Source organism: Passer domesticus, chromosome 6 (assembly GCF_036417665.1).
Source record: "Passer domesticus isolate bPasDom1 chromosome 6, bPasDom1.hap1, whole genome shotgun sequence".
NCBI classification, from domain to species: Eukaryota; Metazoa; Chordata; class Aves; order Passeriformes; family Passeridae; genus Passer; species Passer domesticus.
Window position 1 is genome coordinate 41,008,868 of NC_087479.1, and position 12,153 is coordinate 41,021,020.

The window sequence follows — 12,153 nt, forward strand, 5'->3', positions numbered from 1 at the left end:
TACTGTGCAAATATATCAGATTTATTACTCTTTTATGGAAATAATAACAGACATTCAGGTAGAAACATATTAAATTAATGCAGTCAACAGTTTAAATGCAAAAATAAATATAAAGTCCAGCAGCTCAGCGCATCTAAAACAGCTCATTTCTTCTAACGAATAGAAAAGATTTTTTTTTTTTTTTGGTCTTTTAAACGGTGAGTTTCATACAATCAAATAGAAACGAAGGTACAAGCGCTTTCTTAGAAAACATCCCGGCCCGTCCGGGCGCTCTGTGCCGGCGGCGGCGCGGCTGCTGCAGCTCAGTCCGTGCGGGTCCCGCCGCTCAGAGGGCCGAGTCCGAGTCGCTGGAGTCGAGGCTGTTGCGGAGGCGGCAGCTGCCCAGGCGCTCCCGCTGCAGGCACAGGTTCTGCGTGCTCCGCCGCAGGCACTCCAGCGACTGCAGGAAGGACTTCTTGGCCTTCTCCTCCTCCATGGGGGACACCCCCTCCTCCTCCACCTCCTGGATCTCGTCGAAAGTCACCGGCTGCGTCTTGAAGCGCGACTGCCGCGGCCGCCGCAGCTTGCCCTTGGCGGTCTTGGCGGGGCGGGCGGGCGGCGGGAACTCCTCGGAGACGCAGACGAAGTGCGGCATCACCGCCTGGTAGCTGGAGCAGATGCCCATCAGCTCGGCCGGCTTCGCGGCCATCCCGCCGCCCGCGGGAGAGCCCGCCGCGGGGGCCGGGGCCGGCGGAGCGGGGCGCGCTGCCTCGGCCGTGCCGGGCGCCGGGGCTCCGGCGGGCAGCGGGGCAGCCACGGGCCCCGCGGGGCGCTGCGGGGCCGTGCGGAGCAGGGCGGACCGCTGCTGGCCGGAGAGACCTCGGTGCCGGAGAGAGCTCGGTGCTGAGCCGAGCGCTGACCGGAGCGGAGCGCTGTGCTGAGCCGAGCGCGGTGCGGAGCGCGGTACCGAGCGGCGCTGCGGCACCGTGCGGAGCGGAGCGGTGCGGAGAGGCGCAGTACGGCGCGGAGAGGCGCAGTACGGCGCGGAGCGCAGCTCCCCCGCTGCCTCAGCAGAGCCGCTGCCGCCGGCGCCCCGGCCCCGTTATATAGCGGCGGAGCCCCGCGGGAGCATGCTCAGACAGGAGGCAGCGCTCGGGCCGCAGCGGAGCCCGCTGGCGGCCGGCCGGGCTCCGCTCCCCGCATGACGTGTCCCGCACCGCCGCCCCCGCCCGCCGCGGCCCCTCGGGGCGGGGGTGCCGGGTACAGCCCGGGGCCGGGCAGCCATCGCGCTCCTTCCCATCTCCCATTCCGCCTCCTTTCCCCTCAACCTCCAGGGCATCCCCCTGCTGCCCCGCGGCACCCAGCGGAGCTTCAGCCGAGTCCCGCACTGCCACAGCGGGACTTCGGCTTTCTGCGTTTCACCGCGATGCTGTTTTTATCGATACCCTGATTTCTGTGGCTATGCAAGAGTACCGACAGTCCCGTCACATCAGCTTTCAGCTGATCGCTACCCGCCAGAGTAACAAACCCGTGGTTAAAGGAAGCTCCAAGGCAAGCCCAAATCTGCAAACCCTAATGTTACAGTGACCCAGATAGAAGCTGCAGAGATCACAAGGAATGGACCCAGACGAGAACCATCAGCATCAGAGGGCTGAGCAGGACTCTGGGATCTTGTTCCCAACTCTGCCACCTCTAACAAAGCTTAAATACCTCCTTCAGTGTGACTCCATCTTTTTTCCATTTAGTAGGGATCCTAAGATATTCCATTCCCCTGTGGGCTCTGTGGTGCTTATTTGATATGATGCCGAATCAGATCCTCAGACAGAAAATGGCATACACGTATTACTGAGCTGAAACAAAAGCTTGCAAATTAGTGACGGCTGGACCCACGCTTTAAAGCTGTGTGTGCCAAGCACTCTCAGTGACAGAAAAAACCCCACAGCATAAGAAAAACTTACGATAGGAATAGGAAAGGAGCTAGAGGGAGGAGGAGTAGAAAAACATGAGGGAGGAAGAGCCTGAAATGGTTAGTCTGTCCCCTCTTCAGGGCTCGTGTTAGATGATTCCCATGAAGACACTCTCCAGTATAGCTTCACCCACTCGAGGATATTTTTGAAGCTTGGTTAGGAACCAGGAAGGAAGTGGAGGCTTAGCAGCACAGTCAGGAATTCTGCTCTGTGATGCTAAGGGGACAAGGCCGATGCGCCCGGGGCCCCGAGGTTTGCCAGGCAGGCAGTGCCCCATGCTCAGCGTGCACATGCAGCACTGCAGCACCGACTGCCAATTAGCCACGGTGGAATCCACACCCACCCCAGCAGCTCCGGGTCTGTGCCCAAGCTGGAGCACCTGCAGCCAGTGAGAGTTTGCTGTGTTTTGACATAAAACGCATTCTTTGTGCAGGGGAGGACAAATGCTCTGAAAAAACCCCAGAAGCTTACATATGCAATACACATCCTGTGCCACAGTCCAGCACACAGAAATGGCCGTGGTTTTGTGAGCTCACCATCAGAAACTCTCAGCCTTGTCTTTGGGTAACTCTTAGGAGTGGTCCCTCCTCCTTTCAAATTGCCTCAGCAGTGGCAATGTTTCAGGACCTGCACTGGAAACAAACCATTTTAATTACAGCTCTGTCTCAAAGGGGATAAAATGGAACAAGAACACAGTTTTAGGAGAGTGGGAACCAGAGGCCTTGCTAATGTCTTTCCAGAAGGCTGGCTGGTTTGCTCCTTGCCAGTGCAAAAGCAACATGAAGAGCGTTGGCTTTATGAAACACCTGGCTGCAATCTCTTGGCTTCTGGGCTCCCCAAGGCAGCTTTAGGGCCAGGGTCTGTTTGAAGCCTTTTTGTTGGGAGATACTGTTAGCTTAATAAGGGAACAATTTTGTGTTTGGTCAGATTGAATCATTCCAACTTGCAGAAGGCTCTGTTTTTTACAGTTTATTTTAGTGGCTAAATTTAGCCCATACATCTCTGCTGCAGTGTTACAACTTTCTCTCCAAAAGCTCCATTTACATACAACCACTTAAATTCCTGACAACTTGATTCTGCAGCACAGCAAAGGCCAAACTGTTTCCTCAGTACAGCCCTCTAAGACAAACCTGATGACCAACTTGGAGGATTTCTGGGGCTGGGCTTGCCTCTCATGCAGAAACAAGATGGCATAGGAGCCTTGTTCTGGCAGTGCAGAAAAACATCACACATTTATTCAAAGACAGGTAAACTTAATCTGCTCTAGCCCAAAAGTATCCAAGGTTCTGTCCAAAAAAAAAAAAAAAAGGTTGGTTGACTTGGTATCTGAACTTCAACACACATCCCAGCACAAACTGCCTGTCTGGCTTCCTACAGAAAGTTCAGTATGAAGGCAAACTCAGATATATTTAATACCTTCACAAATATGATTATAAAATGCTTTGGGAAATTTCAATGCTGAGTTGGAGCAAGATCACCATGGTAATAACTGAGAGGCCTTGAAGATATTATTTGAGAAAATTTAGAAAATATATCCTATGACATAATCCCCAGAGTTAGATCTCCAAGGCACTAACATAAAAAAAAAATATTTACTCAAGTAGTTTAAATAATGGCCTTAAGTTCACTTTCTCCCAGCATTATTTAATGAAAGGAAATGAAATCTTGTGATTTCAATGAGTAACATTTCAGCAAGTTTCTGTCCATTTCACTGCACTTCATGTCAACTCATTCAATTTGTTTTAATTTCAGATATTCCTTTTTTTTTGGACTGCATTTTATTTTATTGTAATTTCTCTCCCATGCATTCAGCTCACTTTGCTCCCTGATATGGAGAATTCAATGGGTATAATTTAGAAAACTTTTGGAACTTTCCAGTGCAATTTATGTAATCCCATTCCTTTTAAAATTTTCACTTAATTTCACAATTTTCTGGTTTTCTTTTTATTTTTTTCCATTTCACTGTACCTCCTGTCCCATGTGTTTGGTTACCTTCCTTCTATGATTTGGAACTGTCATTTCCTTTCATGAAATGAAAATTCTTCAGTTCATGAAGAATTTTCATTTCATGAAAGGAAATGGCATGGCACGAGTTCAGTGATTTCATTTGGGCACTTTCCAATCCATTTCACTGCAAAAAAACCCCAAAGCACTGCACCACCATTGCTCCCTCCACGCTTTTCTCCTTGGCAGCACGCACAGGCTGGGCACTTCAGCCTCAGAAAATGCTGATTGTACTGCTCTGCTCAGGGTTAGGGTTGAGAAAATGCTAGCCCTAACAAAGCCCAGAGCTCCAGGGACACTGCAAAAGGCATTCCAAGTGGACCACAGCTGTACCCCAGCTCTGCTCCCTCCACACCTTGCTCCTTGTGACTTGTGTGGTTAAATCACCAGTTTTATAGGAGGAGACACAATTATTGCTGCTGAAACAGTATGGAAATTTTCAGCATGGAAATTGTCATCTGATGATTCATTTAAAAATGTGATTATTGGAAACACACACATAGCATTTGCTGGCTATCAGATTTCATGCCATAGAAAGGAAAGGAACGATAAAAGAGAGGATGTAGGGATGGATAAAAAGGGATAAAAAGGGATGGATACTCACCTTTTCCTGTAGGATAAGAAACTTTTGAAGGGCCAGAGCCTTTACAGAAACCATCTGTAGCTGGGCAGTCACAGTGAACATCACAGTTCCTGTCCCAAAACAGAGCAATTACTTCGCTGTCTGTCAGAGCTGATGGGGTCCCTTGAGAGCCAGCAGGATAAGCTGCTTCCCACCAAGATCCTTTAATCCATGGAAGTTTCAAATATCCTCCCAAAACATACTCAAGAGTAAAAGCTGCTTCTTGCTGTCCTGGCAGGTGGCATTTCCAGCCACCACACAGCGCCTCACTGTGTACATCTCCATTCAGCATCCTGGTCTGGGTACTCATTGCTGTCAGGAAAGAGGAAGGATCTTTTACCTTCCTTTCTACTGTTTTGACTTCCGTAGCCTTTTAACATTTTCTCCCTTTGAAATAATTACATTAAAGCCAAGCCAGCCCAGCAGCTGACTGCCTGAGGCTAATCCTACAGTAGGGATCACACACCCTCACACTTGGGCAGCCAGCAGACCCACATGCAGCCGGCATTTTAAATGCTTGACGTGACCCTTGAAGTATTTTTCTAAATTCCTCACATTCCCCTGGGTGGTGCCAAGGGGCATCCTGCCTGGCATCATTCGGGGCAGCCATGGAGAGCCCTGCAGCCAACAGCACAGGCGAGGAATAAGCACATCTCCTGAGGAATAAGCACATCCATCTCCCCTTTGCAGCAGGCAGGTGTTGGCAGAGCCAAGCTGCAGGACTGGAACTCTCCAGAGGCAAGGGAAGATTTGGCTTGTTCTGCAGCACACTCTGCTCCCAGCCTGCTGCAGGCTGGGGTCTCCTTCACACCCCAAGCACCACGATTTTTGTTCCCCACAAATGAGGGAGATGAGGGAGAAGGCTCAGGGAATAAAGCAAGAGGAAATCCCCTACCCTCCCTTGCCACAGACTGCAGGCACTGCAGCCATGCAGCAAGGCACCTGTCAGTGGCGAGGAGCAGGAGGCTCAGGCTGCTGCTGGCATCTTTGCAGGCAGCTTATGGAAACTTCCAGCAGGAAGCTCTTCCCAAGGCAGCAGGGAGTTGCTAGGATGGGCAAGGTCCCTGAGGGATGTCTCAAACTGGGTATGTCCAGTGTACAGATTAGAGGAGCACAGAAGGATTTTTACATCTCACCAGGCAATCTGCCACAGAAATGGTGCCCCCTTGACACTTACTGAGGCTTTAAGGTAAGTTTTAGATAAAATAGCATTTTAAGAGAAAAGGTTTGTCACATTTGTATGTCTCAGTTTTATACATAACTTGGCTACTTAAGCGGAAAAAAATTCTTTCCAAGTCTCCCTAAAGTAAGGAGTGGGAAATTCAGCCAGGCTATTGATTCCCAACTTTTTCTCTTTTACAGAGAGCTTCATGGTATGATCCTGGCAGACAAGACAAACACTTGTCAGGGCTTGTGGGAAGCTCATGATCCCACACAGTTAATACAAAATATGTGTGTTTGAAGCTCCTTTTCCCTCAAATATCTCAGTTTCAGTCCTGCCTGCCTTTTTACGAGCTGCAATAAATCCCATAAAACTTCTGCCCCATGTCATTAGGAGAAAGTACAGACTAAAATGTTTGAATGTATGAATGCTTCTCACAGAAATGTATTATTTTGTTCTCTACATAGAATTGTTTAAATTGTAAAGCGACAGCTGAAGTGAAAAGTCAGTCTTTCAGTTGCACTTCACAAGTTAACAGCATTTGGCTGTCATCACACCACTAATAATAAATGTAGTAATAAAACTCTTTGTTTTGAAAGAGAGCTGCAAAGTGCTTCCTGACAAAAAACTGCTACATTAAATTTCCCTTGTTTGGCTTCAAAGGCATCAGAAGGGATGGCAGCTTTCCCCAGCACTGTTAGAGAAGCATCAGGGCACAGTGATATGAGGACACAAGAAAAAAGTGGGGTTCCAATGACCAAAGACCAGTGATTGCAGAAAACTCAGCTCTTTAAAGAATGAAACTATAATTTAAACTAATTAAGATACTGACTGTGCTTTGAATATTCCTCCTGGTACAAGTTGCTGCCACATGAAGTAAAACCTCTAACCTCCCATGGCTTTAATTGTCAAGGTATCACCATGTCCAGCTGTTACACTGACCCTATCAAGCAAGCAGCACAGAAATGAGGATTTCTAGTTCAGGACATTCTGTCTCAGGTTCAAAATCTGGAAGAAATGTTTTGCCCCACAAAATGATTAAAAATGTCTAGGAAGAAAAAAGACTTTCTGCATGCATGGAACAACTTTGCTGATGAATCCTGGGAATTCCCAAGCCTCCAGATGCTCCACACTGAGCTGGTGGCTGGGACAGTGCTGATGGCCATGCATTCTGTGCTGCCTCCTGGGACATGAGTCAGCTGGAGGGCAGAAATGCTACTGGCAAGGCAGCAAGGAGAGGAGGATTCTCCTGCTCCTTGCCAGGGAGGCCCAGAGTAACCCAGAGCTGTCAGAGCACAGAGCACTTCTCTCGGTTCTCTTCTGTACCCAACTGCTGAGCTTTGCAAGAGTGGAATCAAGTTATTTGGGAGACCTCCCATCCTCTCTCAGATTTGGACAAAACTGGCCACACAACTCAAATATAACAAGGAAGGTCTGACCTTGTTAGGTCAGAGAGAGACATAACAGAGAGCATGGCCACAAAGGTTGTCTGCTTTGAAGGTCAGACAAAAGGAAAATCTTTTCTGTTTGAGTCAATATTAAAAATCTTAAGTTGGTGCCATACATCAAATCTTAACACTTCTGATGGATTTCATCTTCCATTTTCTTCTGCAGCTAAAAAGCACTGTAGAGCATCCACTTATTTCAGCAGAAAAAAATTTAATTTTTTCTTCTCTTTATAAGCAATCAAGAAAGAAATCAACTGTGGTCTAGAAATTAAAAATATAAGTTTCTTGACAATTGAACTATCAGGCTTCAAGTAACCTAATCCTTGAGACATTTTTGTTCAATCTCTAAAGGTTTCTGAAGAATTTAGACAAAAATTGTAACAAGCAAAGTAGTAAATTGCTGAGTGATGGTTCAGCAACTGAAGCCCTGTCAAGAGAAGCCAGAGTGGTGCCAATGCAGACAAGCAGAACAAAAAAAGCAAAACCCCATTCCTGTCAGATGAAAGCCCATAGCGCCCAAAGCTGAGGAATGATCTTTTCTAAGGTAAAATAGAGCCACTTTAGTCTTTGCAAGGGAAGTAAAGCCAGAAGATAACTGGCAAGGTCACCAGGAAAGAAATGATTGGTGCTAAAAACAGGGGTGTTAAGAGAAGCAGCCAAAGCTCAGAACATGCTTTTCTACCTGTGGCTGCTGCAGCACCAAGATGCTGGGTCCTGTCTACCCTGTCCTGCCTCACTCAATTGCTCTCCTTGCCCTGAGGCCTGGGAGGATTTCTTCAGGCTGGCTTGTCAGCCTATTCCAGGGTAACAAACTCTTCTCTGGCACGAGCTGTCATGGCTCCATCAGTGCTCCAAAAGTGCAAGTATTGGCAAATTTTGCATTATGTACAGTTTGTCAGACACTGTCTCACTGATTTGACCACCACTTCCCTTCCCTTTCTGTCCCACTGCTTCCCAACAGAAAACACCACCAGGCAATTTTTAATCCCTCTTCCACCACTTGTCCTTGCTCGTCCCAAAAAACTGGGGAGCCTGCACCTTCCTCCACTCTCCTCTCCAAGCTCCCACAGGTATCTCAAGCTAAAGGCATGCCATGTCAAAAGCAGGAGGTGGGGAACAAAATCTGGGAACCATGAAGATTCTGCATCCTGACAAACCCCAGGAAGTGTGGGTTGTATACCTAGGCCAGTACATCCTCTGACAACTCATGTCTGCTCACTCCTGCTTTATCTTTTGCCGTCAGCATCAGAAGCTTTCAGGACAAGAAGCCTTCCCAAGCCCTCCCTAATGATGACGAGGACCCAATGATAAGTCTCTGGTAAGTCCCAGCTACAAATCCCATCCCATCCAATACCAAGGCTCTTTCTTTTCTGGGTTCTTCCAGCTGCATGGCAGCCTGCCTTGGACAAGGCATTTCTGCTGGAAACACATGCCCAGGGGCAGAGGGCTGGCACTGGCATTTCAGAGATCAGTGTAATGTCAACCCACTCTTCAGCATGGATCTGTGCATTGCCTCCACAATGGGAGCAGAGCAACAGAACAAGTAACACCCTCTGAGACCAGCAAAGCAGCTGTACACACAAGTTTAGATGGAGCAACTTACAGCTGACACCATTCTGGTTCCAGTGAGCACTGTCTCTCAGGATGATCTCATGATGTGAAGACTTTGCTCTAAGTCTCGCTCAGCCAGCAAAATCTCCAGTGTGAACAGAACGAAATTTTTGTTTCTGCTGGGAAACCTGAATCAAACAAACAATGCGGGCCATGGAACACACCTCCTTGCTCCTTATTCTGATTAAAATTCTTCAATACAGTCTCCACTTTTTTTACTTAAAACAAGGCCTCCCAGCTCCCTCGAGAGGTGCTTTCCCAGCATGAGCCACCAAGGACTTGCCAGCTTCAAGGGAGCTGGCAATAACTCCACAAAGCTGTTCTGAACACTACACAGGAGGATGAGGAGGTAAATCAAACAGGACAACAGGGGAGAAAGCACACATCTGTCACCTTGATGAGTGGGTGACTCTTTGGGAAGGGCTCTCATGGCCACTGCCACCAGGCACTCCCCAGTGTGTTGAGATGATACCTGCAAGATCTCAGCAGAACTGAGGTGCAGACAGGACAGGTCAGGATGCTCCAATTTAAACAAATTATCCAGGTTGCTATGGAAACCTCAAGGATGGAAAAGAAGCACTTTGAAAACAAACCATAGTGAGGCAGATTTCCTATCCACTCTGGAAAGGTTTACGACCAGAATAGGCAAAGTGGGTGTTAAATGCTTTTGAGCTAAAGCAATAGTAGCAGCACTTGAGGAGGAGGCATTACGGATTCACAGCACCCATCATACATGCTTCTCTTATCCCAAACCCCAGGAGAACAGTCCTCTGTGTTTTGCCAACACTACAGTATGAAAATTCTGACTTCTTAACCCCTTCCTGGCACCCTGTCTCCTTCTCTATTACTATTGTAGCTATAAATTACCACTTGTAGCTATAAATTACTACATGTAGCTATACTAACCCTGTAAGTCATGACAAACAGAAGACACAGGCAGAATTCATCTGATACAAATGAAGTAAAATTATCCACAGCTTTACAGCTAATCAAAACTGAAAAACTGAATGACCTAAAGAGTTCTTTTTTGCAAAAAAACCCAAAAAAAAAACCCAACAAAACAAAAAAAGCCAAAAAAAACCCCAAACCCCACCCCCCCCGCCAAAAAAAAAACCCCACCCAAAAAATCCCAGAGCAGAGAAATGACCAAACTTTGCTATTGATTTCAAATGGTGTGTGTGCTCAGATCAACCCACTGTGGCCCAAGAGTGCAGTATTGAATCAGATACACTCCAACCAAGGAAGGCAGGCTACTGTCCATACTTACCCATGACAGCTTCCATTCATCTGCTCCTTATCATCAAATCTGAGGGCCATTACATTTTGGAAAAGGTGATGGCTGTTTTAGAAAAGGGAATCTTACCTGGGGTTACTAGTAACCACCTGTTTGAAAGCCAAGACAAACAATTTTGAAGAAGGCAATTTTTGAGCATTTTTTGGAACAGACACATACACTGCTGAAATCTTCATGGACCCTTCCAACCCAAACCATTCTGTATTCCAAAGAAAAGGAAAAAAGTAAACCCACAGTTGGCATCTTTGACATAAAAATAGTGGCACAGAGGTGTACTGTAAGCAAAGCAGCTCTCAGCAGCTGCTGCAGCAGCCCCTCAGATGGACAGAATCTGGTGCCAACCACAAAAACAAAACTCTCAGGCCAGCCCCCTGCCCTCGAATCCTCTGTGAACATATAAATAATAGATATTACTTTACTTTAGTGTACTCTGAGTTTAAATTATTTTTCAAGAAGTTTTTGGCTGAGAATCTCACAACAGTTCTGAGAAGGAAGAAAGCAAGCTTTTAAACTGGAAAATAATTCTTTTGGATGACATTTTTAGAAACACTGTTTTCAAATCCATGTAACTAGGGGAAAGGTTCCCCCACCTACCTTTAATTTAAAGAATGGAACCTAACTGCATATTTACCATTCTAAACATGCTGCCCCTTTGCACCTGCCTGCAAGAGCAAAAACAACTGAACAGCAGCACAAGAAATGTGCAAGTTGCCCTGGTCTCTAGTGAAAAGTCTTTAGCTGCCATGGGAACACCAGCAGCTCAAGAACTCTCAAATCTCACTTTTGTGCACACCCATTTTGAGAACTCGGCAGGAGTGCCTGTAGCATTCAGGAACAAATTTCTACCGACAGGAAAGTCCTTGCAGAAAGGTCTCCTGAGGAGCTCTGGGCTGAAATCTCCTCTGTCCAAAGCCATTTGCTGCTGTTTTGGTGGGAAGGAGATTGCAATTTGCTGCTACCTGGCTAGCTGGCTTTTCTGGCAAAGAGGTGAGGGAAGGAAGGAAGGACCACAAGCTCCTGACAAGGAAACTTGACCCCTAGGCCAACTGTTCCCTTGCAGCCAGTACACACAGGACAGGCTGGGGAAGGATGCCATATGCCTTCTCCTCACTGTCAAACAGATTTGGATACAGTGAAGCTGACACGTGAGAGAAAGCAGAATGCAGTAGTCTCCAGCAACAAAAGGAGCGCTGGGGGATAGAACATTTCTCCTATAAATCATTTCATTTCTGGGGAGGAAAACTTGGTCTTTTCCCAAATCAAAGGAAGTAAAGAAACTAAACCAAAATTTGCTAACATGACAAACTGAAACCAAGCAAAGGAAGTGAAAAACTGCTCTTCCACAACAGCATCAGCCTCCAAGGTCCTGCCATTAGTTATGTGCCATAGATTCACTGAATTCAAATGAGTTGCAATTTCCACAGGCTGAGGTTTGGGAGTTTCAAAGTTTCCAACTCATTCCCATCTCCTACTCTTTCTTGCAGGCTGGCTGCTCTTAACACAGTGAAAACAAATGCAGCTTGTATGAACTGATATGGGCAAAAGTGTTGCCTTCTCAGAATACCTTGACAAATTAGCACTGTCCCTTGGTTAAGGACACCACTCTCTGGGAGGACTGCCAAACCTGGACACATACAGAGATGTGCACAAAGCTCCAATGACTCAAAGAAAAATATGAAATTAACTGACTCCTTCAACTCTGAGTCCCATGAAATACATCACAGAGCCTAGATAAAATATTCAAATGCAAGGAATTAACATTAAAAATACTCCAAAAACATTTCTGTACAAATTGGGATGAAAGTGAAGACATAACGAAGTTAAGTTTTCTAGTAACATTCATTCATTTTAGAAGAATAACGTATGGTGGTTTAGGTAGAGAAGGAAAATGCTTCTAGGAAACGATTCTGCCCAATTTCCGACCACAGGGAGTGAACTGGCTCAACATTCATGTCCTTTATGTCATCAGTAATATGAAAATGTAGGCATAACTGCCTACTAATAACTTGACTGTTGTCATCAAATAAGAACTTAAACCACAATAAACATGGCTAAGAAAAGACAGA

At 46.7% G+C, this 12,153-nt stretch overlaps 1 protein-coding gene across 1 annotated transcript; it reads right to left on the reverse strand.

The window, feature by feature from the left end:
* On the reverse strand, positions 1-1,185 carry C6H11orf96 (chromosome 6 C11orf96 homolog). The gene has a single exon (XM_064424946.1). The coding sequence runs from the start codon at positions 686-688 to the stop codon at positions 326-328; it is 363 nt and encodes a 120-aa protein (XP_064281016.1). The 5' UTR covers positions 689-1,185; the 3' UTR covers positions 1-325.
* Positions 1,186-12,153: the final 10,968 nt, after the last annotated feature.

Coding starts and splice junctions, on each gene's coding strand:
- C6H11orf96 (XM_064424946.1), bottom strand. CDS start 688: ATGGCCGCGAAGCCGGCCGAGCTGATGGGCATCTGCTCCAGCTACCAG.